Source organism: Genypterus blacodes, unplaced genomic scaffold, assembly GCF_046128005.1.
Source record: "Genypterus blacodes isolate CSIRO-AG114 ecotype Tasmania unplaced genomic scaffold, CSIRO-AGI_Gbla_v1 ptg000039l_1, whole genome shotgun sequence".
NCBI classification, from domain to species: domain Eukaryota; kingdom Metazoa; phylum Chordata; class Actinopteri; order Ophidiiformes; family Ophidiidae; genus Genypterus; species Genypterus blacodes.
The window spans coordinates 3170766-3192770 of record NW_027466852.1 but is presented as its reverse complement, the minus strand read 5'-3'; the positions used below and the strand labels follow the sequence as shown (position 1 = coordinate 3192770).

The 22005-nt window shown below is 39.2% G+C and overlaps 1 protein-coding gene across 1 annotated transcript; it reads right to left on the bottom strand.

Moving 5' to 3' along the window:
• Positions 1–418: 418 nt before the first annotated feature.
• On the bottom strand, positions 419–20108 carry LOC142996849 (glycine receptor subunit beta-like). Its single transcript, XM_076147964.1, has 11 exons — positions 19942–20108; positions 14790–14913; positions 13861–13967; positions 10735–10802; positions 10007–10233; positions 9061–9143; positions 6513–6650; positions 5552–5704; positions 4475–4623; positions 2760–2918; positions 419–2020 (listed from the first exon to the last, which is right to left on the bottom strand). Exons 2-11 carry the CDS (start codon positions 14906–14908, stop codon positions 1727–1729), a joined length of 1497 nt encoding a protein of 498 aa, XP_076004079.1. The 5' UTR covers positions 14909–14913; positions 19942–20108; the 3' UTR covers positions 419–1726.
• Positions 20109–22005: the final 1897 nt, after the last annotated feature.

Here is a 22005-nt window from a genome sequence, read left to right as displayed (position 1 = left end):
CTCTGCTGCAAGCTTATTAAATTAGACATTTATTTCAGGCTACTTGCAAACGCACACCAACACTCATCTGGACACAATTGGCGCTGCGTGTTTGCTGTAAGTACATTAGGCACTGAGTACATCCAAGTTGCTGGGCTGCAGCGTACTGGGACATTTGTGTATCAACAGGACCTTCCCAGCTCCAAATGGGAGACAGTATAAAGTCCTTAGATGACAGGGCCAAGAGTCCATGGAACTGATGTAGAGAGACAAACAAATGACCCAAACCAAACCTAATACACATTATGCTGGTGGATGAGGAGCAGAAGAGGGCGGTGGTGATAGAAATAGGAGTCCCAAATGATAGCAGCATCAAGAAGAAGGAGTAAAAGGAGATGGAGAAAAAAGTAACTGTGGGCAGTCAAAGCCACTGTGACATCTAAGGGAGAATGGATCCAACACGTCCAAGGAACATAAGAGCTCAAAACTGAATTTAATCATGTTGTTATTTTAGGTTTATTTTTAGGTATTGAGATGATATAATTATAAGACTTTACTTCAATTAACTATTAATCTTACCAGTTTGGACATTAAAAAAGGTCACACAACTGTTCATATGGAAAGGAGGCTGTCTTCATGGAAATGCAGCTTTCTTAATGTCCTTAGCATTTGGTTAGCCAATTTCAAGCAAAGTGTTTTTACAGGATAGAACTGTATGATATAGCATACTGACACCATTGAACAATGGGGGTTCAACACACCAATTCACCTGTGTCCTGTCTGCAATCACTTCCTTCTCCTATTGTGAGTAGTGCATCTGTCTCACCTAGATGATCAAGGAAATGGAAAGAAAAATATCTCCTATCTCCTATCTCCTAATATCTCCTAAAACCTTGTTTTGGGGGAGGAGAAGTTCCTCAACACCCTGATGTTTCATCCATTTCAGACTGATGACATCCCCACCACATACTCACCCGGACAACTTGCTTGTCCTGCAGGTCATAGTGGTGTTACTTCAGACTTTGTCAGGAGGGCAAATCATTTTGTTGGAGCCCTGGAGGCCTACACACCATTATTTGCTGGCCCAATCCAAGAAAGAATATCAGTGACATCAAGGTTAGCAAACATTCCAGCATAAAGATTCAAAGAGGTCATAATTCGGTAGGTTGGCCGTGTTTATCAGTAACATTTTAGGCTATGAACAGTTATCACAAATAATTGAATACAAACAAATAATTGTCTGGAAAAACGGTGTAACACAAAAATATAGGAACAGTAAATTAATCAATAGAAAAAGTAATCACTTTTTATCATCATATATATATATATGATATATAATATTTATCATTTATCATGGTATACTTAACATCCATTCTTGAATAATCCTAATAATCGTAAAGTAAATCATGTATGGATTCATGCATTTTCTGAATTGATGCAGCATTAACACTTGTTTGATTGCATGATCAGTAAAAAGCATTTATCTACAATACACACTATAGGACTACGGCAGCAGCTCACAGGTATAGTTTATATTTTGCATAATGTCATCTAAAGAATACATAGACAACTTTGGCCAATCAGTGACAGAAATACATGCTTATGGAATTATATAAATCAAAAAATCCAAAGTGTTTATGTTGTGATAGACCAACTAAAAGCTTTATTTGCTAATATCTCAATGCCTTCGTTCTTGTCTTTTACATGAAATTCCCCCTTTCACTTGTTACCTTTCCTTATTTCTCTCTTAGAGATAAACAGACCAGTAGACTACATTAAAGAAGAGGAAGGAAAAAGGGAAGAGGGCTCTTGCATAGAGATCAATGCGTTTGGCAGCAGCAGGTATGACAGGTTTAGGAGGAGCGGGCTTCTTGCTGGCTTTGCTCGCGGATTTCAGGACTCCAGACACTTCAACTGCTTTACCATAACAGTCAAAGTTGGAAAGTTCAAAGTCCCGAGGTAAAGACCCCACGATGCTGAAGTCATTAGAGCGAAGATCTGACTTGGATGTGCAAACTTTCTTACAGCGGTTTTCTACAACCTGATAAGAGACAAAGTTATGTTTAATATGGTGGGTACATGGAGTTTAAAGAGCTGGTAACTGTGGAATGAGAAGCAGTTTGGATGCTGGTATGATTGGCTGTTGTCGGATGTTAATGTGATTCTGGAGCACTAATAAAAACCACAGTAACTTTAGTAATTGCCATAGCAGATATTTATTGTGGTGCAACCAGTGGTGAAGTAAGCCGGTGCAGACAGCAGAGTGGGAGAGTGATAGAGACAGAAATGTAATCTTGTTATACTGTATGCTATGAGTCACAGACTATTTTCTTTCCTCACGAAAACAAATAATTTAACCTACTACTTTACTACTACCTACCTACTACTACTGCTTTTCTGAACACTGTTTTAGAATCATACAATCAAACACACACAATGCATGAAAGGGTGCATTAGATCTATTGTTCTACATCTCTGATTTGTTTTACAACCATGATTCCACCAAAATTCCAAATATTTTAGTGGTTGTGAATGGTTTTCATACCGGGTTTCGGGGTAAATATGGGGGAAACAACTGACATTACTGAAATAACTGACGATTGTTATCAATTGCTGGGGTAGTAGTACCTGCAAGAACTTCTGTCTACTTTCACCCCTGGGGTGTAACGCATTTACTCTCAACATTTGAGAATATAGGCCACAGAATTTCTTCTTCCAGGGAGTCCTGGTCATATATTTATGCATCCTACCTGAATCCTTCAATTTAGCCAAATGCTTACCTGCAGAGTGCTGACATGTAATGGTGTTGTACTAGTTCCATTGACTGTATTGTTAGTTTTATTTGCAGCCTTCTTTCCTTCTTTCTCTGCCAGGGCTTTCTCCTTAGCAGCCATTTTTGCTTTCTCCTCTTCAATCAGTTTTGGACTGTTAAGTGACACCTACAGAGAGGGAGAGGGAGAGAGAGTTTTTGTCAACAAAGCTCTATCACAGAATCCTGTTTGCCACAATCATTTGGTTCACTGTGAGCTGTATGCAAAGTGGGCAAGATTATAGGCAGTTTCTTTTTTAATAAAGGAAAATATATACAAAATAAGAGAAAACTTTGTTCTGATGACATTGCCGTGCCCCTGTTAGTTTAGGTGATCACTGTTCTTTCTTAGCTGATATCATTACACTGGACTAGATATTTGCTTGTTTTGTATCAAAAACTAATATGTAAGTCGCGTTAGATAAAAAAATGCCTGCTAAAGGACTAAATGTAAATGTATCATCTGGTTGAGATTATTATGCACATTGCCACAAGCATTACATTACATTATGATCATTTGGCAGACGCTTTTATCCAAAGCGACTTACACTACATCATATTACCACCCTTCACAGAGGGGGGAGCAATTGAGGGTTCGGTGCCTTGCTCAGGGGCACCTCGGCAGGGACTCGAACCGGCAACCCTCCGGTTCTTAAGCGGAAGCTCTACCCACTTGACTACGGCCTCCCTAAGCCCGTGGCAAAGGATATTTGTTCACAATATTTTGCACCAGAACATGTGATACATCAGGGCTTCCCTTTATCACCATTTCTCTTTGCCTTGGTAATCGAACTACCATTTTGCGTCAAATACCGATTATCATTGTGAGCAGACGACTTGTTGCTACCCTGCATCTTCTCAGATGTATTCAATATTAGTTCTTGTTTTTCATCTGAATTCCAGGTGACAAGCCAGTTTTGGCCGTAGAAACTGAGGCATTCCCTGTAGATCCAACTTCCTATGAGGTGACAAAAGAGCTAGTACACAGGTCAGGTCAAATCAACCAGATGTCACGATATGGTTCTGTTGTGAATATTCACTTCTAATCTAAAACTGAATCTAACAATACTGTAGTCAGGACACAGCTATGCTTATTACTACTTTTTGGTAGTCACTGACACATAATCATCAAAAGCAAGAAGTAATAGTTTGCCACTGACCACTATTATTGTGACTATCCAGTGATTGTAACCCAAAAATACACAAAAATACCTGCTCTGTAACAAGGAATATACAAAGCTTACCCACTAGTTGTATGTTGTGTGACTCGTTTCCTCATCATGCACTTCATTCTTCAGAAACTCATTTTCTTTTTCCTTTTTTCTGTTTTTGCTAATTAACTTTTTCAGTGTGAGTCTCATTTGCGCACTCGATACATTTATATTTCTGTGACCACCAGCGAGCTTATTCCCTCTGTTATTATTATTGCAGTAGTTAATTTGATAGAGAATAGTGTTTAACCTTTATCACATCACAATGGTCTCAAAATGCATGTCTCTATTACATCAATAAATCTATTTGAAGTAAGGGTGAACAGTTTAATAGAAGGATATGTGTGAGTGAGTGAGTGAGTGAGTGAGTGAGTGAGTGAGTGAGAGAGAGAGAGAGAGAGAGAGAGAGAGAGAGAGAGAGAGAGAGAGAGAGAGAGAGAGAGAGAGAGAGAGAGAGAGAGAGAGAGAGACTCACCTGCACCACAGCATATTCCACTAGGGATGAACACCCAAATAGTAGACAGGCAATGAGCCAGATATCAATGGCCTTCACATAGGAAACCTTTGGCAGCTCTGAAGCCAAGGACATGCTCTCACTGGACAGAGAGAGTACTGATAGAATTCCTAGATACACACAGAAAACATTTTATTAAAAATTGAATTAAAGAATTGTAACATCTGTATCCAAATAGCTAGATATATAGGTGGCAGTACTCAAAACATAACAAAATAAATTTGAGGAAACCAATGATATTCATACAATAGTTGAACATTTAAATGCTTGTTTTAAAAGATTCCAGCAATGGTAAAAAACTGCAATCTTAAAAGTCTCCATTATAGCCACGGTTACCTCTACTTCTGCCCAGAGTGTCTTGTTCAGAGTTAATATACGTGTCCATAGGCCGGATGTCAAACCATGAGTTTGCTCTTCTGTATTCTAATTTAAGACATCTCAGGCTTAAGAACATCTCAAGTCATGTAAAATTTTTGCATCAATAAAAACAAATAGTAAAAAAGAAAAAAAGAACATCTCAAGTGAGTTATGCAAACAGCACATTATCCCGTAAAAGGTAAGTTTACGTTTCACTCACACAACCAAATCCAGACCTCAAAATGACCAGCACTGTGCAATCAACACAGGTGAAAAGCCACAAGTTGCATGTTGTGATGTTGAATGTTGAATCTAACAAGTGTCTATTTTAATTGTTTTTGTTATTGATCATCTCATCTAGGATGTATGGTATCATGTCACATGGTTTGAACCGGCAATAATCATTGTCTATTTGGTCACACGTTGACCTGCAGGGCGGATGACAGGGAGACGGGGTGAGTCTTGGGTTCTCACATTTTCTGTTGACTGCATACACCGTAAATTTCCCATCATCCACTTTCACTTTAATTGCATGTACTGGTCCAGACAAATTATAATTTTTGATAATCATCACTTCAAACTAGGAGGTTGCCAGCAGAATTCCTTGCAAATTGACGACTGTGAGGGGTTACAGAAACTGCAACTGAGCAGCACTGTCATCAGTTTATTTGTAGTACTCACCCAAAGGTACCCTAGCAGCTGAGGCATCAGGGTTGATCCAGAATGAAAGCCACGACAAAACAACGATCAATAGAGTTGGAGCATAAACGCCCATCAAATAGAAACCGACCTGCCGGCGCAATGTAAAGATCACTTCAACGCAGGTATAGTATCCTAGAAACAGACAGAGGTAACGGTTATTGTTCACTGAACATAATTCAGCAAGATGTTGAAAGTAATTCACTGTAAAAAAAAAATAAATAAACAACAACCCCATCAATTTATAATACATTTTCAAACAACAAGGGTTACTTTGTGAATATGAAGCTAGTGAGCGAGGTAACACCAGTTTTCTGTTGTAAATTACAGATATACTTTGCTTATAAACAGAGAAAGATTTACAGTCAACATGCATTACAAGTTGTAAGTTTGGTTTGATACACAGGGTGTCTTGAATCTGTGCTGTGTACAATGAAATAGGAAGATGAGGTATTCTGGAGCAAGACATAATGCCCAGTGTCAGCAAGCTCTGTCTCAGCCACAGGTCATGGCTTCTTCAACAAGGTAATGACCTAGAGAGTGAGCCAAACTACTAGCTGAGAAGTGTAGAATTCTCATTCAGAGCTACAGAATGCACTTGATTGCAGTGATGAATGATTGAAAATAATATGTTACATCAACCATCTAAAGCAAAGTTCAATCAAATATAATATATATACATTGATAAAAATGGTAGATGGAAATTACTCAGTCAATTTCAATTTTCTTTACAAATGTGGGGAGTTTGTCGAATTAGATGGGACACTATAGCCATGCCTCTATATATAACATATTGCACAATTGTTATATGTACTATATATGTATGAATGAGGACACATTCATATATTAGAAACATATCAAATACATAACAATACTGTTATTTTCAACATTTACTCTTGCTAGGTCAGTAATAATGCTTCTTTGAGCATTGTTTTGTACTAACCTGTTCCTTGGTAGAACTTTGTGCAGTTACCATATTTTATGTCTTCTTGTTTGATATCGAACTGAGGCAGAGCAATCTCATCCATCTGTACTGGGTCAGACTGCCACATGAACATGAGGTCGCTGGTCGTATAGCCAACTAAAACAATATAATGAAAAAGAAAACAATTACATGACAATACTTGGTATGGGCCCAATTCAGAGACAGGGTGCTGAAGTGAGACTGCTTAAGTCAAAATATCAGCATGGAAGGTTGCGTAATTTCAGAGTTTAGACGCGTGGTCTTAACTCTAATTTCTTGGTGTTATATTCAGATATTAAAATCTGCCGTGTCCAGTCCATGCCTCAGAAATTGCCAGGATTGCTTGCTGTTTAGTTCTCTGGGAATGAGATATTTGTGTGTCTTGTCTCTCCCTTTGAAACAAGCACCTGCCTGTAATCTTCCCAACCAAGACAATATGAAAAATACACTGATAAAACAGTCGGGCATTTTTCTATGTGCAATATGTTGTCAGTGTAATTTATAAGGACAGCTTCTAAACAATGTTGTAGATGTTAAAATCACACAAAATACCACACTGTGACTTTGTTTTGTAAATGTGATATTAAGGAAGCAGTATAACTTGGCAGAATGAAGAATGGCATTTTCAGTGTCTGCTGGTGGTTGCGTGTATGCAGCCGATTGCACTGATCACATTTTGAAAGCCAGCAATTGCAAAAAAAAAAACATTAATCCAATGAGGCTGGTAAATGGTTTCCCGTCTGTGATTGCATAAGAGCATCTGCATTGTTATGGAAAGAGCCATTTTGAGCATAAAGACAATGAGCCACACAACAAATGCATTTACTGTATATATTCTATGATTAGAACGTGATAGTGAAGTTAAAAAACAATCCAGATAATCAATGCCACATTAACATTATGTGTACTTTATTCCTATTTAATAGTTCCTTTTTCACCGATTCGGTCCGGGGGGCAGACACCATCTCTACATTTAAGAGTAGTTGATAAAGCTTTATCAAAAAGGAAAGTTTTAAGCCAGGCTTGCCTTGGATTGGCCCCTAGTTATGCTGCTATAGGCCTACACTGCTGGGGGGCTTCCCATGATGCACTGCGCTCCTCTTTCCTCCTCCTGTCTCTATCTGTGCATATCCATTACATTGCATTACCACTGCATTACACTAACTCTACTTCTTCCCCGTAGTTTTCTGTGTTCTCTCATCTCACAGGTTGCTGTGGAAGCCTGTCCAGAAGAAGACCCTGTCCTGCTATTAGTATCAATATCATTAGTCATGTTTATTATTAGTTATATATTATTATTTCACTTTATTTACATTATTTAATTTATTTTTTATTGTTTTACTGTGCCTCTCTGTGTCTCTAACTACAGCTACCATCGGAGAGGAGCAGATGCAATGTCAAATGACTTAAGTCTCAATAATAATAATTCAACTGAGATGTACTTATCACTGGTAATTCTGGAGTCTGATGTGAAAGAGAGTCATTTTGCTATTAAATCCCACTTACAAGCACAAAACCTCAACTCAGAATCAAAAAATCCCTCTGCATACTTTATAGTAAGTTCTATTTTAAGCCGCGGCAGGTCGATGAGAGTTCAGTGACTACACTTTGGTGTCTCTGTAGGTTTTCAATAGCACCACTGCTTGCCAGGGGAAAGCACACAAGAATTTTTTCCCTTTTCCTCTCTGATCAGTAGTATCAAGTATTAGGAGTACAGAAACTGTAACAGTTACAGCAAACAAGTCTTCCTACCCACTCCCTGCATTCTTTTCTATATTCTACAAACCCCAATTCCAATGAAGTGGGGACGTTGTGTAAAACGTAAATTAAAACAGAATACAATGATTTGCAAACCCTTTTCAGCCTATATTCAATTGCATACAATACAAAGAAAAGATATTTATTGTTCTCACTGATAAACTGTATTGTTTTTTTGCAATATTATACAATTGAATATAGGTTGAAAAGGATTTGCAAATCATTGTATTCTGTTTTAATTTACGTTTTACACAACGTCCCAACTTCATTGGAATTGGGGTTTGTACATTCTGGGCACAAAAGGCCACACAAGATGACTGATACACACTGCACAGCCTCACTGAGAAAGCCTATGCCACAGTGCTGGAGAGGAGGCTGTAGACAATTGTCAAACTTCAGATTCAGGAGAAGCAATGTCGATTTTATCCTGTTTATGGAACAGTTGACCACCTCTTTACCCTTTCAAGACTGCTGGAAGGATCATGGGAGTTTGCATTGGCTCAAAATGCTTTGCAGATTCGTAGAGGGCTAATGTCTTCGTGGCTTAGAGATTATTGTGGCCAGCTGTTATTCACGGAGGAGCTTTGTCCATATTCTCAGCAATAAGCATTATAGCTGAGAAACCTAAAAGGCTTTCAGTGACAAGCAGCCTTTCAGTCAGACACATTTACTGTACTGTTTACCAAACTGTTACTTTACTTGTTTGAAAGTGTATGTGTATGTGTGTGCATGTGCATGTGCACGTACGTGTGTGTGTGTGTGTACTCACAGCTCTCCAGTTGCATCTTACAGAGCTGTGTGTCCATTGGAAAGAGTTGAAGAGCCAGGGGACAAGACAATGTCACTGATAGCCTACACAGAGAGAGAGAGAGAAAGAGATTGTGAAATGTCTCTCAAATTAGCGTTCTTGATCTGATCCATACTTAGATCCACTTTCCTGTGGTCAGATGTGCATGCAGTGGTATGAGTTTAAATGGTGGTGAGATGAAAATGAGGAGAGGCACTCTTACTTTACCTTAATTTACTTGGTAATAAATATTAAGTTATTAGCAATGGTCTGTGTACATCTCCCTAAAGCTAAGGCTCAATGTGACAGAGTTCACTACTTCTGATGAGATTGATTTGACTGAATATAAAATGCAGAAGTATAGCTTTCTTTCCACTTCACTTGTGTGCACATTAACATCAATGGTGGTTTGCTTTCCATGTGAGTACTTGCTGTATCAATGGTTGATGCTTTTATAATCAAGGTGTAGACCTGGCTCTCACAGCCAGTGCCCAGCTGATACTATAGTATATAATGGTGGTCTGAATGTGTTCTCTTACATAGCTAAAAGAGGCCTAAATTAGCAAGTGTAGTGTACAGGTGTATTTGATATTATATGTGTTTGTCTGGGAAAAAAAACCAATCACAATTGTTTCTAGAATAATTATAATTAACAAGTATTTGATCTCTGCATTATATTATTGCTCTAATAATTGTACAGAAACTTTTGGATTGGTTTTGGATTCCGGAGAGTCAATGATGATGCTCTTTTGTTTTATATACAACATATGGTATTTAGTGGGAGTATTTACAGTTTTTCTATGCACGCGTCTGAGTTACTCTAACAGCAGAACAGTGCAGTACCCTGGAGTGGAAAAGACAAGGTGATGTCACAATATCTGTTTCAATAAAGTATAAATACTGGTGTGTTTGCGTGTGTTTTTTATACCTCATACTAATCAAGACGTCTCCATTCCTGAATATGAACAGAAGAATATTGTCCTGTGTGACATCATGGAAGTTTGCATTTTTCTCATTGGCGAAGAAAAGGTCTGGTTTCCACAAACACTGGAACATGTTTGGATCAACGGTCAGTGAATCACTCTTAAAGTCAGTCGGAAGACGAAGTCGAGGATCATTCCATCTCTGCCGAAGAAATATATTCACTCTGTAGTCCTGCAGAGAGAGATAACATCATTATTTCTACAGGCATTCCTTAAACTATGCCTGGCAAGTTTCATGATATCTACCATGCTTTTTTGTTCCTTTGAGGATTACTTTTCCTTCTGGTTTGGGTTACCTTGGAAATTACTTTTTGCTCTGCCTGGATTGATTGCTTCTTTACTTGTTATGTTATAGTCTTTGGATTTCAATGTTACTGAATTATATATATTTTTTTGTTTATTTTCTGAGCTTCTTGAGAGCTTCATGATGGACAGATTCCACCTTTCCACTGCACATTTTAAACTGTAACTAAACGCAAGCACATCCACAAATATAGTATATTAACATGTTAATCAACTGTTTAACATACTGACTGGGAGTTTGAGGATGTATTCTATGGATTCATGTTTATTGTCCATCTTACTGTTTTTTTACCATTAGCAGTCAGGGTCAGTTCAAATCAAAAATGAGATTTCAAAAAAAATACATGATAAAATCTAGAATTAAATTCACCATGGTGGTCTCTTGGATGGATCCAAAACTGTTAATGAAGATGTTCACCCTGGACTCTACTGGTATACCTAAAACACAGACACAAGAACACAGACACAGAGTACATTTGATGCTTGCACACATTCAGAATTCAGAAAATAATGCCTTTATACCAAGAACATTTTCCATCAAGTGGTACAACCACTCCTTTGAAATCATTCTTAGGGGTACATTTTCGAATGTAGCTCTTCGTTCATACGTCATACATACGAGTCTCACAGAGCTGCACATTCTGTACTGGTAATTGTAACTTGGGAAAATGTCTCGTGTGAAAAATAATTGATTATTAATATATGTCTCAGTTTTAAATTTGTCTTTGTCTGAAGAAACAATCCATGCAAGTGTTGTTTTGGGCGGGTTATCAGTCCCTCACTGGATTTCACAATTTTTGCATTTCAAAATCACCGATCTTGCTGAAGTCCTTTTCTGAACTTGATGGCAAATTTAGCTTTTTACACTTTGAATTTACATTCACAGAATTCAAATGCATCTTCATGGCAAACAAACACAAACAGTATGCATGGAACAACCTTTGTTTTCTTGTTTGTGACACTATCAACATTCTAATCATCATCTAACCTTAATGTGAGGTAGATTAGACAAACTAATTTAAATAGCTCTGTTGGAAAGGCAATGTAAACAATCCTGCCGGAACAACAGGGAGGAAACCCCCTGGAATTGCACTTCTGTGTGTGCTGTGTTATGCTTTATAACCAGCAACTGCGACACTGCTCACCACTTCACTCTATCGGAATGTAAAATAAAAATAAAGAAACATAGCCTTAACATATTCCACTCCTTTGTCTTCAACCTGGTTCATATTCATTGTTTACAGTGACATGAATCACTGAATGCACTTCAGGAGCAGCCGTGAATGCACAGTCTGCACTGCAAGAAATGAGTTTCCCTGTTTCCTCACTCATGAATTTGATAATCTTTGCATTTTTTAAATGGAAAGTAATGCAGTAAATATATGGGGGGGAAATGGGGAATTAGTTGAATTAGCATTGAATTCAGTGATTGGAGAATTGCAAAAAGCTGGAGACTGGATTATGTAATTGAAATCCAAAATGATGAGTAAATACATAAGTTAATAAAGCATTAAAAGTGTTTTTGAATGAAGCTGTATGGCAGAAAAAGACAGGATATTTACATGCACAACTGTGTCTATCGGCCATCCAATAAATAAATGTCCCTACCAATGATAGAACCCAAACTATATGTGTATGGGATCTGAGTGTGTCCATCCATCTTAAACAGAAAGAAAAGACACCTACAGCCTGCTTCATTGGCAGCAAGGATAGACACAGTCCTCAGTTCAGTTTTGAAGCATCAGGAAAAAATTGTGATAAAATTAAAAATGCTCTAAGGATGAAAACACCTACACTGTACTCACGCACAAGTGTGTGTGTGTGTGTGTGTGTGTGTGTGTGTGTGTGTGTGTGTGTGTGTGTGTGTGTGTATTTGTGTGGCACATGTTTGAAAACTGTTACATTACTGTTATACACATATTACTGTCCTGTACTTGCAACACTTTTAGCTGAGCAGATGTTATGTTAATAAGCTTCTATTCTAGTATTTACTACAAGCAGCAAAAATGCCAGGTAAATATGCAGTAAGCAGTGTAGTCCTTTATAATGTTGGAGAGATTTGACAATATTAGAGGATTTGAATGAATGTATAGAATAAATTAAAACTCTTTTCACACCTGAAGATACAGCACATGTACATCAGCCACTTAAACTGCTGCAAGAGACACTAGTCTGTGTGAAGATTATACAGATTTGACATTTTAGATTAATTCACCAGTATAAGGAAACTAACTCACTAAGGAAAATCCCTGCCTACTGCATCTTTCTGTGTTTCATGTTTTCTTGCTCTGTTTTTCTTAATTCGGCAGCTATGTACTGTGAGGAGATCTATCATGTGTTGAAGAAGTTAAATATTCAAGTTTAACAGTTGCATCCACCAGTTGAGTAACTCACACAAACATTGAATACATTTCAGTCTGTGTATACTGTATTTTAATTTCATAATTCTGATTTAACCTTCACATTTACCTATCTATACGTGCGTTCATACACATGTGAACAAGAGGTTATAGTAGCCTGTGTGCGAGCTTATACTTGGCACTGTGAGACCTTAGACCTGTACGTGAGCGTCAACATAGTAGTTGAGACCAGTCCTAGACATAAACCATTAGCGCCCCCTATTGGTCAAGACCTGGAATAGCATGTCAACAAGTCACTTCATAACAATAGAGACGTTTATTTACCATAATCTTTATTCTATTCTGAACCAGGATGTACTTTTTGTCTTTGCCATTTTAATGCTAATGAAATTACAAGTGTAAGTTACTTTTCCTGTCTCAAGTTTCTGGAGAGTTGTTCATATGATGTTGAAATAAGTGGCATTTCATTTGAGTATCATGCTAGCAGATCCAGCTTTTAACTTAATTGCATAAAATCTCATTGATGTGTGAGATCAAATCGTTACTGAAGTTATTACTGTTTCACTCAATCCATCAATGCACCAGAAAGATGCTATTTAATATAGCAGCACCTACATGCGATAGCAGCACAAATATGATTAGGAAAGAGCAGAGGAGCCAAAATGCTTGTTGACTGGCGCAGAGAAATGTGCTTCTGATGTGAACAGCCTTGCACTGCATTATGTATTGAATAGTATTACTGGCGTGTTTCTGTTCGCAACTCTGTGCATCTTCTTGTTTCATTCTGTGTTCCTCTTTCTGTTCTACCTCACATCTTCATTTCTCTCTCTGTAATCCTTTATCTATTGTTTGTCTCACCCTTTTATATTCTGTGATTCTGAGGTACAGTCTCTTTGGGGCAATGATAGTTGCCAAACTAATAGAGCAATCTCTTTTGTCCTGCTCATTCAGTCATCGCCATATAAAGATTTTGTAAAATGACCCTTGAAGTGACCCTTAAAATGAAACAGAGATTTTGCTTATTCCATCTAATGTGTAGGGATTGTAGTAATTTGAGAAATGTATGTACTTACTCAATTTTCAAACAAAAAATAAAATGGTTGGTATTACCTTTACATCTCATGTTGTAATATTACCTTTAAAGTTAGGCCTTATTCTTGGGTCATAACTGACCATCAGACGGTTCAAGATGTTGGAGGTGGAGTTAGCAGGAACCTGGGCCAAGTCTTCTGGGGACAGCTCGCTGTTAAAATAGGACATATATTCAATTTACTGAAAAACAGACATTTGTTTCAGTAATGACATATGAAAAGATATACTGTAAGTTTAAACACAAAAGTGCATCTGTCTGCAGACGAATAGGGCACAAAGGGCTTCAGAGACAAGGCTCAGTGCTTTGTACTGCAAAATGGGCTGCCTCTTTTCAAAAGGCAGCTTTGATCTGTATTTACATTAAGCATTATATTGCTCAGCTTGGGGACTGAGCAGCCCTTGTGGACAAACCTACAGTATGAGCACATGTGGTCCCAAAGCAATGGGTGCCCATTCAGACCGGATGACTACCATCATTTGGACATGTGCAAACCTTGCATCTCCTCATAGCCTCTAGATCTACTACATGAAACTGTAACACCTACTACTATATCACTCTTGCAATGTCATGGCAGCTTAAAGTGATTTGCATCTTGCCAGTAGATCCAAGTTCGACCCAGTTTCATCATTTGCTCCTGCCCTGAGAGCTCCTGTTCCTGCCCTGATGACAGCACTTACTGTCCTGTGAGACTGTTCTTTTTTTCACTGAAATCATACTGAAGTCAAACCCATTTTCTCTGCAGCTATTTTATATTTCCTTTTTTTCACTTTTCCAAAACAAGCTAAATTCTCCTCAATCTGTACATCAGATAAAGAACCCCAAAAATGTTCTTGCTGTCTCCTATGCTGGTTTCCTCCAGGCTACACAATCATAATCACAAAGTGATACACAGTTTGTCCGCGAGTGCTGCTTAGAAAGTTGCAGCTACATGTAATTTGGTGAGCATTTGGAGACAATAGCATATTGACTTACGATGGACAGACGACTTGCTTGCCTTTCTTCCCTTTTCCTTTTCCTTCTTTGGATGTGGTCAAATTAGAGTAACACAGCAACAGCAGCAACAAGATCACAGGCCTTAATCCAGCTGCCATGATTCCTGTAAAGAAATTAAACACACAAAGTAAATATATTGACTTTATGTTTATATTTGGTCTTCTTACATATTAAATCACATACACCTGTAAATAAAACCTATGTTATACTGTGCTTATACTGTGTGTCAAGACAACCTCCTGGCACTGAAATGTATCAATTGGCTAAAGGAAGTTTAACATTCAATCATCATATAAAGGTGTCCGATAATACTGTAGCAGCTACAGTAATATTGCAGTGTAGCTAATTGTATAGGCTGCCTGTAAGAAACGATAATCTGTGTAATACAGAATTTAGGATAAGAATTTAAAATAAGATAAGATAGAACTTTATTCATCCCGAGGGAAATTGCTGTGCAATAGTTGCAGTACAGTAGGAGATTAAAAGATTCACCTGTAGTGCAAAAACGTGCAAGAATACATAAGAGCAGATACGATAAGGGGTACAAGTACACACAGTAAGGGGTACAAAGTGCAGAATGTGCAACTGGCTATCGTCATGTAATGAGAATATATCACAGTCATGGTATCAAAGGAAAATAGATCTTTGGAAACTGGACTTGCTGGTAAAGGCTTGAAGATGTTTCCTCTCATCTGAAAGGCTATAGGAGTCTGTATAAGCCAATGTTCAATGCACCAATAGAGTAATTTTGGTGGAGGCAGTGTGATGGTGTGGGGCGGCATCTCCTTCACTGGAAAAAACAGGCTTGTCATCATTGGAGGCAATTGTCAATGCTGATATCGTGATGAAATTCTGCAACCAGTGGCAATCCCATATCTCTACAGTCTGGGACCAAACTCTATCCTCCAGGATGACAATGCTAACCCCCACAGAGCAGGGTTTATCAAAGACTACCTCCAGAATTTGGGAGTGGAGAGGATGGAATGCCTGCCAGCAGTTCTGACCTCAACCCCATAGACCACTTGTGGGATCAGCTTGGGCGTGCTCTTCGCGCCAGAGTGACCAACGCAACAGCGTTGGCCAACTTGCAACAAATGCTGGTTGAAGAATGGGATGCTATCCCACCGCAGTGTGTGACCACGCTGGTGACCAGCATGAGGAGGAGGTGCGAGGCTGTAGTGGCTGTGTATGGTTCTTCCACACGCTACTGAGGCTCCTGTTTGTTAAATGAATAAATTGTTAAATTGCCAATATGTCTGTTTCATCAGACGTCAATCACCCAATTCACCAAACAACACCAAACAAGAGTCAACGGCAAAAAAAAGCAGTTTGGCATTGGCAGAGAAGATTTGGCAAATTTTTCATGGGCGCAACCCACAAACTCAGCTCTGCTGCAGCTTGTTCATGAAGTAGCCCCTGTGCTGGATACCCATGTCGAAACCCACACGCATGACAAACAAACTCATCACTAAAACAATTCAACATTACAGCCAAACCCCAGCCACAAAATGTCCATCAACAGATACTTTGTGCATGTCGTGGTTGTTTTGTACTCAATAAAAGTTTGTACCTCGTCTGTGTGCGCATGTTACTTCACCAACCTCCAAACAAGTCATTTAATACTTTACTCTCAGTGTGAACATAATTATTTCACCCTGATAAATTGATTTACAAGTCCTCAAGCTCCCAAAGCAGCGTCAGCCTCAGGCTATGCTCTCAGCTCGGTCAGATGGCCGGTAATAAACATCAAACAAAACTGGGCATTTAAATTTTGAAATAGAGTTAGAACATTCGGGTTACCAGTAATCTACCTGAATCGTTATGCAGATGCAAAGTATTGTCCAAACATGAGTGGCTACGTTTCAGCTCTCTAAAGAGACATTGGTCTGATCTGGTAGCAAATGTGACCAATCACTTCACATTAATATATCTGTCATCTGCCTACGATGACTTGATCAACGTTGTGTCATCCAATTGTAGCACTTCTTAGCTTTCCAATGCACTAACAGCTCCAGTTGGCTGTTGTCCGGCCAATCGGTGATGTTCAGAATGATATCATCACTGACCAGCAGAGTGGGTCATGGGATTTTGAGGTTTCTGCCTGCATGAGCTTAAAAACCCTGTTTCTCTTTGAAAATTAAATTCCAAATGCAGGTTTTGCACTTTATTCTTTCTAAATATTTCATCAAAAAATGTAGTGCCATCTGCAACTCAGAGCTGATCACACACTAACCCTACAGATCCCTCCTTAGATCTCACCTGACCTGCTACTTCCAGAAACCGTGTCCCAGCAGTCCCGACTTAAACTCTGTCAAAATGAGTCTGGTGGGACATTAGATCAGCTGGAAAATCTGCTGATGAACCTTTTCCATCCAGTTTCACTCCCAACGCTCTCAAGCAAGAACATAATTCTTGTAAGAGTGGGCTGAAAACTTTCCTGTTGATAAAAGGTAATGGTTATGGCTGCAAGGCTTGCTTTGGACCAGCCCCTAGTTATGCTGCCAATATGCCTAGTCTGCTGGTGGACTTCCCATGATGCACTGAGCTCCTCTCTCCTCCTCCCATCTCTATCTGCATATCCATGTCATTGCATTGTCACTGCATTCCACTAACTTTACTTCTTTCCCAGTGTTTTCTGTGCTCTCTCGTCTCACAGGTTGTTGTGGAAGCCTGTCATGTAGTGATCAAAACCCTGTCCTCATTTTAGTATTAGTATTATCATTCAAATTTAAACTTTTACTATCATTATTGTTGCTGTGCTTCTCTGTGTGTGTCTCTCTCTCCTTTCTCTATCTTTCTCTCTAAACCCAGCTGGCCAAGGCAGATGGCTACCCACCTAGAGCCCAATTATGTTTCCTTGCCGCTGTTTCCATGTGCTTGCTCATAGGGGAATGTTGGGCTTCTTTAAATGCTCTGTATGTAAAGTGCCTCGAGATACGTGAGTTGTGATTTGGCACTATATAAAAAAAGCTGAATTGAATTGGATTGAAAATTTAATTTATATTTTGAAAATAAAACACTGGCACTAGTAACAAGCTGTAAACAATTTTTTTCCCACCTTGATTTTAAACTTAACAGTAATGTTAACAACGTTCAGAGACATGACACTCTGGATACATTTCAAATTGATGAATTGAGACGTTCTGTCAGAAACTCAACAGGTAAACATTTTTCATAATGTACAAAAAAGGACATTTTGTCAGGTACAGCAGTAATATAAAGGCTACTATTTTGCTTCACTTTCCAAGAGAATACTGTATACCGTATTTTTCCAAACCTATACACTACTATGACAATTAAGGATATGCCATGTACGCACATTTTGAAGACAGAAGGACAACACACTTTGCATCTCTCCTCCCTCACTTTCTATCCCCTCACCTGAGCCCAGGGCCTCCTTGGTCCAGGGTTCAGACATTACCAATCTGATGAACAACTATGGTGCAACATTGGCTTATTTCAATATGCATTCATTCATTTTAATTTACCATTTATAGTAAATTGCAGAGGTGGGGGACTTGAGTCTCATGACGTGACTCAAGTCAGACTCGAGTCGCAAATGTGAGTACTTGAGACTTGCTTGACTAACATTGATAAGAGATTAAACTTGACCTTCATGTTGATTCATGACTTGACCTTGACTTCAAACATATGACTTGAAATAACTTCACTAATCTTTATCAAATATTAGCATTTTTCCAAAATCCAGTGTGAGGAAGGCTGTATTCAGACCTGAGGTAAATTTTTTGTTCCGATTTGCGGAATAATGTTTACAAACAATCCTTAATTAGATTTGTGTTCACACCGTAACATTTACAATGTGGAAACTGTTGATGATTGGTCTGGACGATTGCTTGACCAGGAACCCCTTATACCTGTAACCGGAAAAACGTTCGTTCTTGGAGCATCAGTGTGTGCATAATTCCTATGCTTGCTATTGTCAGATTGATTTACCAATATTGAGTACATGGACAATACTTAAATTTTGAGCGAGCTTAAAGGCTATGATTTAAAAACATGTGTTGATGCTTCTAAAGAAGACACACCACTTCTAGTCAACTGTACAATATGTGTTCTGATGGGGGCATACACAGACGTGTTCACAAACTAGTAGTTTGTGTTCACAAACTATTTCTTTTCTGAAGGTAGCGGTAGCACTGATCACACATGCCCTGTTTTGGAATAAAGGCTCCAAACGAGCTAGGTCTGAATATAGCTTCACCACTGGTGAATTGTGGGAGACTGTAGGCTCTTTTACACTACAGGGCTAAATCATCCCAACACATGCCAAGCCAGCAGCCTGCTGTCCAAGGAGAGATCAACTATTGTTGCCAATTAAGGTTCAGAGCACCAAAAAGCCTCAACTGATTGTCATGAGTGCAGTGGAAGGAATTAAATAACATAAATCTGTATTCTATGGGTCTCTGCAGACTGTCTCCCTTTATAAATCACTGACTTGAAACCATGCTCAGCCTACCCTCTCCCAGGAGGTCACATTTATTGCAAATAACATCTGAGCCATGTGGGGAGCAGACACCCTTGTGTGAGGCATGTAATTGTCAAAATTTCTCAGGAAAGCGTCACAAAAAAGCATAGCTCAGAGATGCTGGATGTAGAGGAGTAGTTCAGTCTGCTCAGCTTCATGACATGACCGCATGTATGGCAGGAATGTGCTAATTTCAACATTAATCAATAAAGGACATTTGAGAACAGTCTGAAGGTGAAGTACTCTAGTCAAGTTAGCATACAAACAGCATGAATGAGTATCCCATAAAAGCACAGTGATAAAGTGAGAATGAAATGAGGGAAGTGGGGGGGTTGGGGGAGGGCAGTCGGAGTAGAAAGGGAGAAGGAGACTGCGGCGTTAGACTGTACTTGTAAGCTGCAATGACACAGCTTGAGGAAATGAAAAAGATGCTGACGTTAGAGGTGCTCTCTCTTTCTCTCTCACACACGTTCACACACGCAGCATAAACAAAACATATTGTATGTATACACACAGTGAACATACAGAGGCTTATAAACACACACACACATACAAGGACAGGAGGAATATCTGTGATACTGTCCTGTCTGTGACAGACAGAAAAGTCAAAAACAGAGAAACATGTAATATTTGTGTAATTCTTACCTCAGTCTGGATCAGCAGTTCTGCTGCATTACAGGGATTCCGTGGTTTGTTGCTGGGGTGCTGTTCTCTCCCAGAACATTTTATTCTCTCTCCCTCTCTCTCTCTCTCTGTGCACTGCTGTTGTGTCCTTCTCTCTCTCTCTCGCTGCACGACTAATGTGTCCTCTCTCTCTCTCTCTCTCTCTCTTTCTCTCTCCCTCTCTGTGCACTGCTGTTATGTCCTCTCTCTCTCTCTCTCTCTCTCTCTCTCTCTCTCTCTCTCTCTCTCTTTCTCTCTCTGTGCACTGCTGTTGTGTCCTTCTCTCTCTCTCTCTCTCTCTCTCTCTCTCTCTCTCTCTATCAATCTCAGGCTATCTCTGCACTGCTGCTCTGTCCTGCTCCAAGTTCCTCTCTGCCTGCCTAGGCAATACAATACAAGAGATCGAAGCAGCACAGTAGATTGTTGCACAAATGCTGATGATTAGTAAGCAGGTAAGATCAAATGGTTACATTTTAGACACAGTGATCAGTCCCTGTGTTCCCTCTGCACTATGATCAGTGCTATAGTGCTGTTTTCAAGCCACTAGTAGGACCTCTGGATGTCGGTCCTGTCCACTATTTGCTGATGGTAAAACTCGTGGAGGAGCTTATCTTGCCAAGGCATTTCCTCTGCCTGTTCCAAGTCTACATGCTATATCTGCTGATGCCTGAGGTATTATCGTAGAAGTTCCTTTCTCACAGCCATCTCACTGTTGTACATGTAGATAGTCTGGGCCAGTGTTCATATCCATATATAACTTAATGATCACAACAACAATGTCTATATATTTCATCCATATATGAACATCATTACGCAGACGCCATGTAATTGAAATAAGCCCGAAAACAATCGGAGACAGAAGTAATAAGGGGTGAAGCCTCTCAGTGTGCATCGATAATCTCTGTAAAAAAACATAGCTACGTCATCACGTTGTCTTTGAACCAAGTACAGTCTTTTTAACAACAATATGTAGTTACAAGAAATATTTATTGCTGTCAATTGCTGTCTTTGGGGCTGAAACAAATTGGGGGTTTGATAACATGCGATGGGTAATGTTTACTGTTCTGTCTTTGAGGAGTGAAGGTTATCTGGGATGTTTAAATTGAAGAAGTATGTTCACACAGAAGGTCACTAGGCTGATGACAGGACCAGGCACAGGTACCATGTACTTTAGGACAAGTACTGTAGATATCTTCATCAGGAACATTCTTCTTGAGACAAATGCAAAGGTTGATGATCCAGCATCTGGTCAGCATGGCGTCTCCGGTGCTCTGAAGATCTGACATCGACTTTGTAATGGCCCCTTTATAGCAGACATCACATCCTTCCCTCTTCCCATAATCACGGACTAACACATGGCTGCCCACCGTGAAGGTCATGGATTTGGACATGCTCCACTTCTGAAGCTACATTACCTTTATGAACGCCTCAAACCATGGGCCATTATCATTCACTGAGACTTCAAGGAGGCCATGGGGACTGAATGACCCCCTCAGCTCCTGAATGGTCATAGCTGATGAGTTGGTGTTCTTGAGGTGTACTTCTGGTTATGTAGAATGGGCATTCACTAACACGTATATATATGATTTTCAAAAGGGCCTGCAGAAAAAATCGAAATGGATTCTCTGCCACGGAGCGATGAAGGACAAGGTTATTGTTGTGTGAGTTGTTTTTGTGTGTGATATGATTTGATAATGACAGGACATGCATGATTACACCATAACAACAATATACTGTTATATTCTCAGGCTCAAGATGTAGCAGATGAGACATTAGTTTTACTAGACAGTGTGGTACCCTACACTTTTCAATCCAGTACTTTTCCTATCACTTGAACCATGCTACAAGATCTCTGTATACCCTTTTGATCACTGAAGATTCACTGGCAGACTCACAGATGAATCTCTAACTCTTCCTATGCATGAATGAACAGACCACGGGGCTAGGGCAGAATAAACAGGGCTAGATTCTGCCTACGACCTCACAATTTATGGTGAATGTAAAGTTTCATTCATACCAACTCGTGATTGATGAACATTTGGGCCA

Coding starts and splice junctions, on each gene's coding strand:
- LOC142996849 (XM_076147964.1), bottom strand. CDS start 14,908: ATGGCAGCTGGATTAAGGCCTGTGATCTTGTTGCTGCTGTTGCTGTGT. Junction 13,968..14,789: donor AAGCAAGTCGTCTGTCCATC/GTAAGTCAATAT, acceptor CTATTTTAACAG/CGAGCTGTCCCCAGAAGACT. Junction 2,919..4,474: donor TGGAATATGCTGTGGTGCAG/GTGAGTCTCTCT, acceptor CCCTCTCTGTAG/GTGTCACTTAACAGTCCAAA.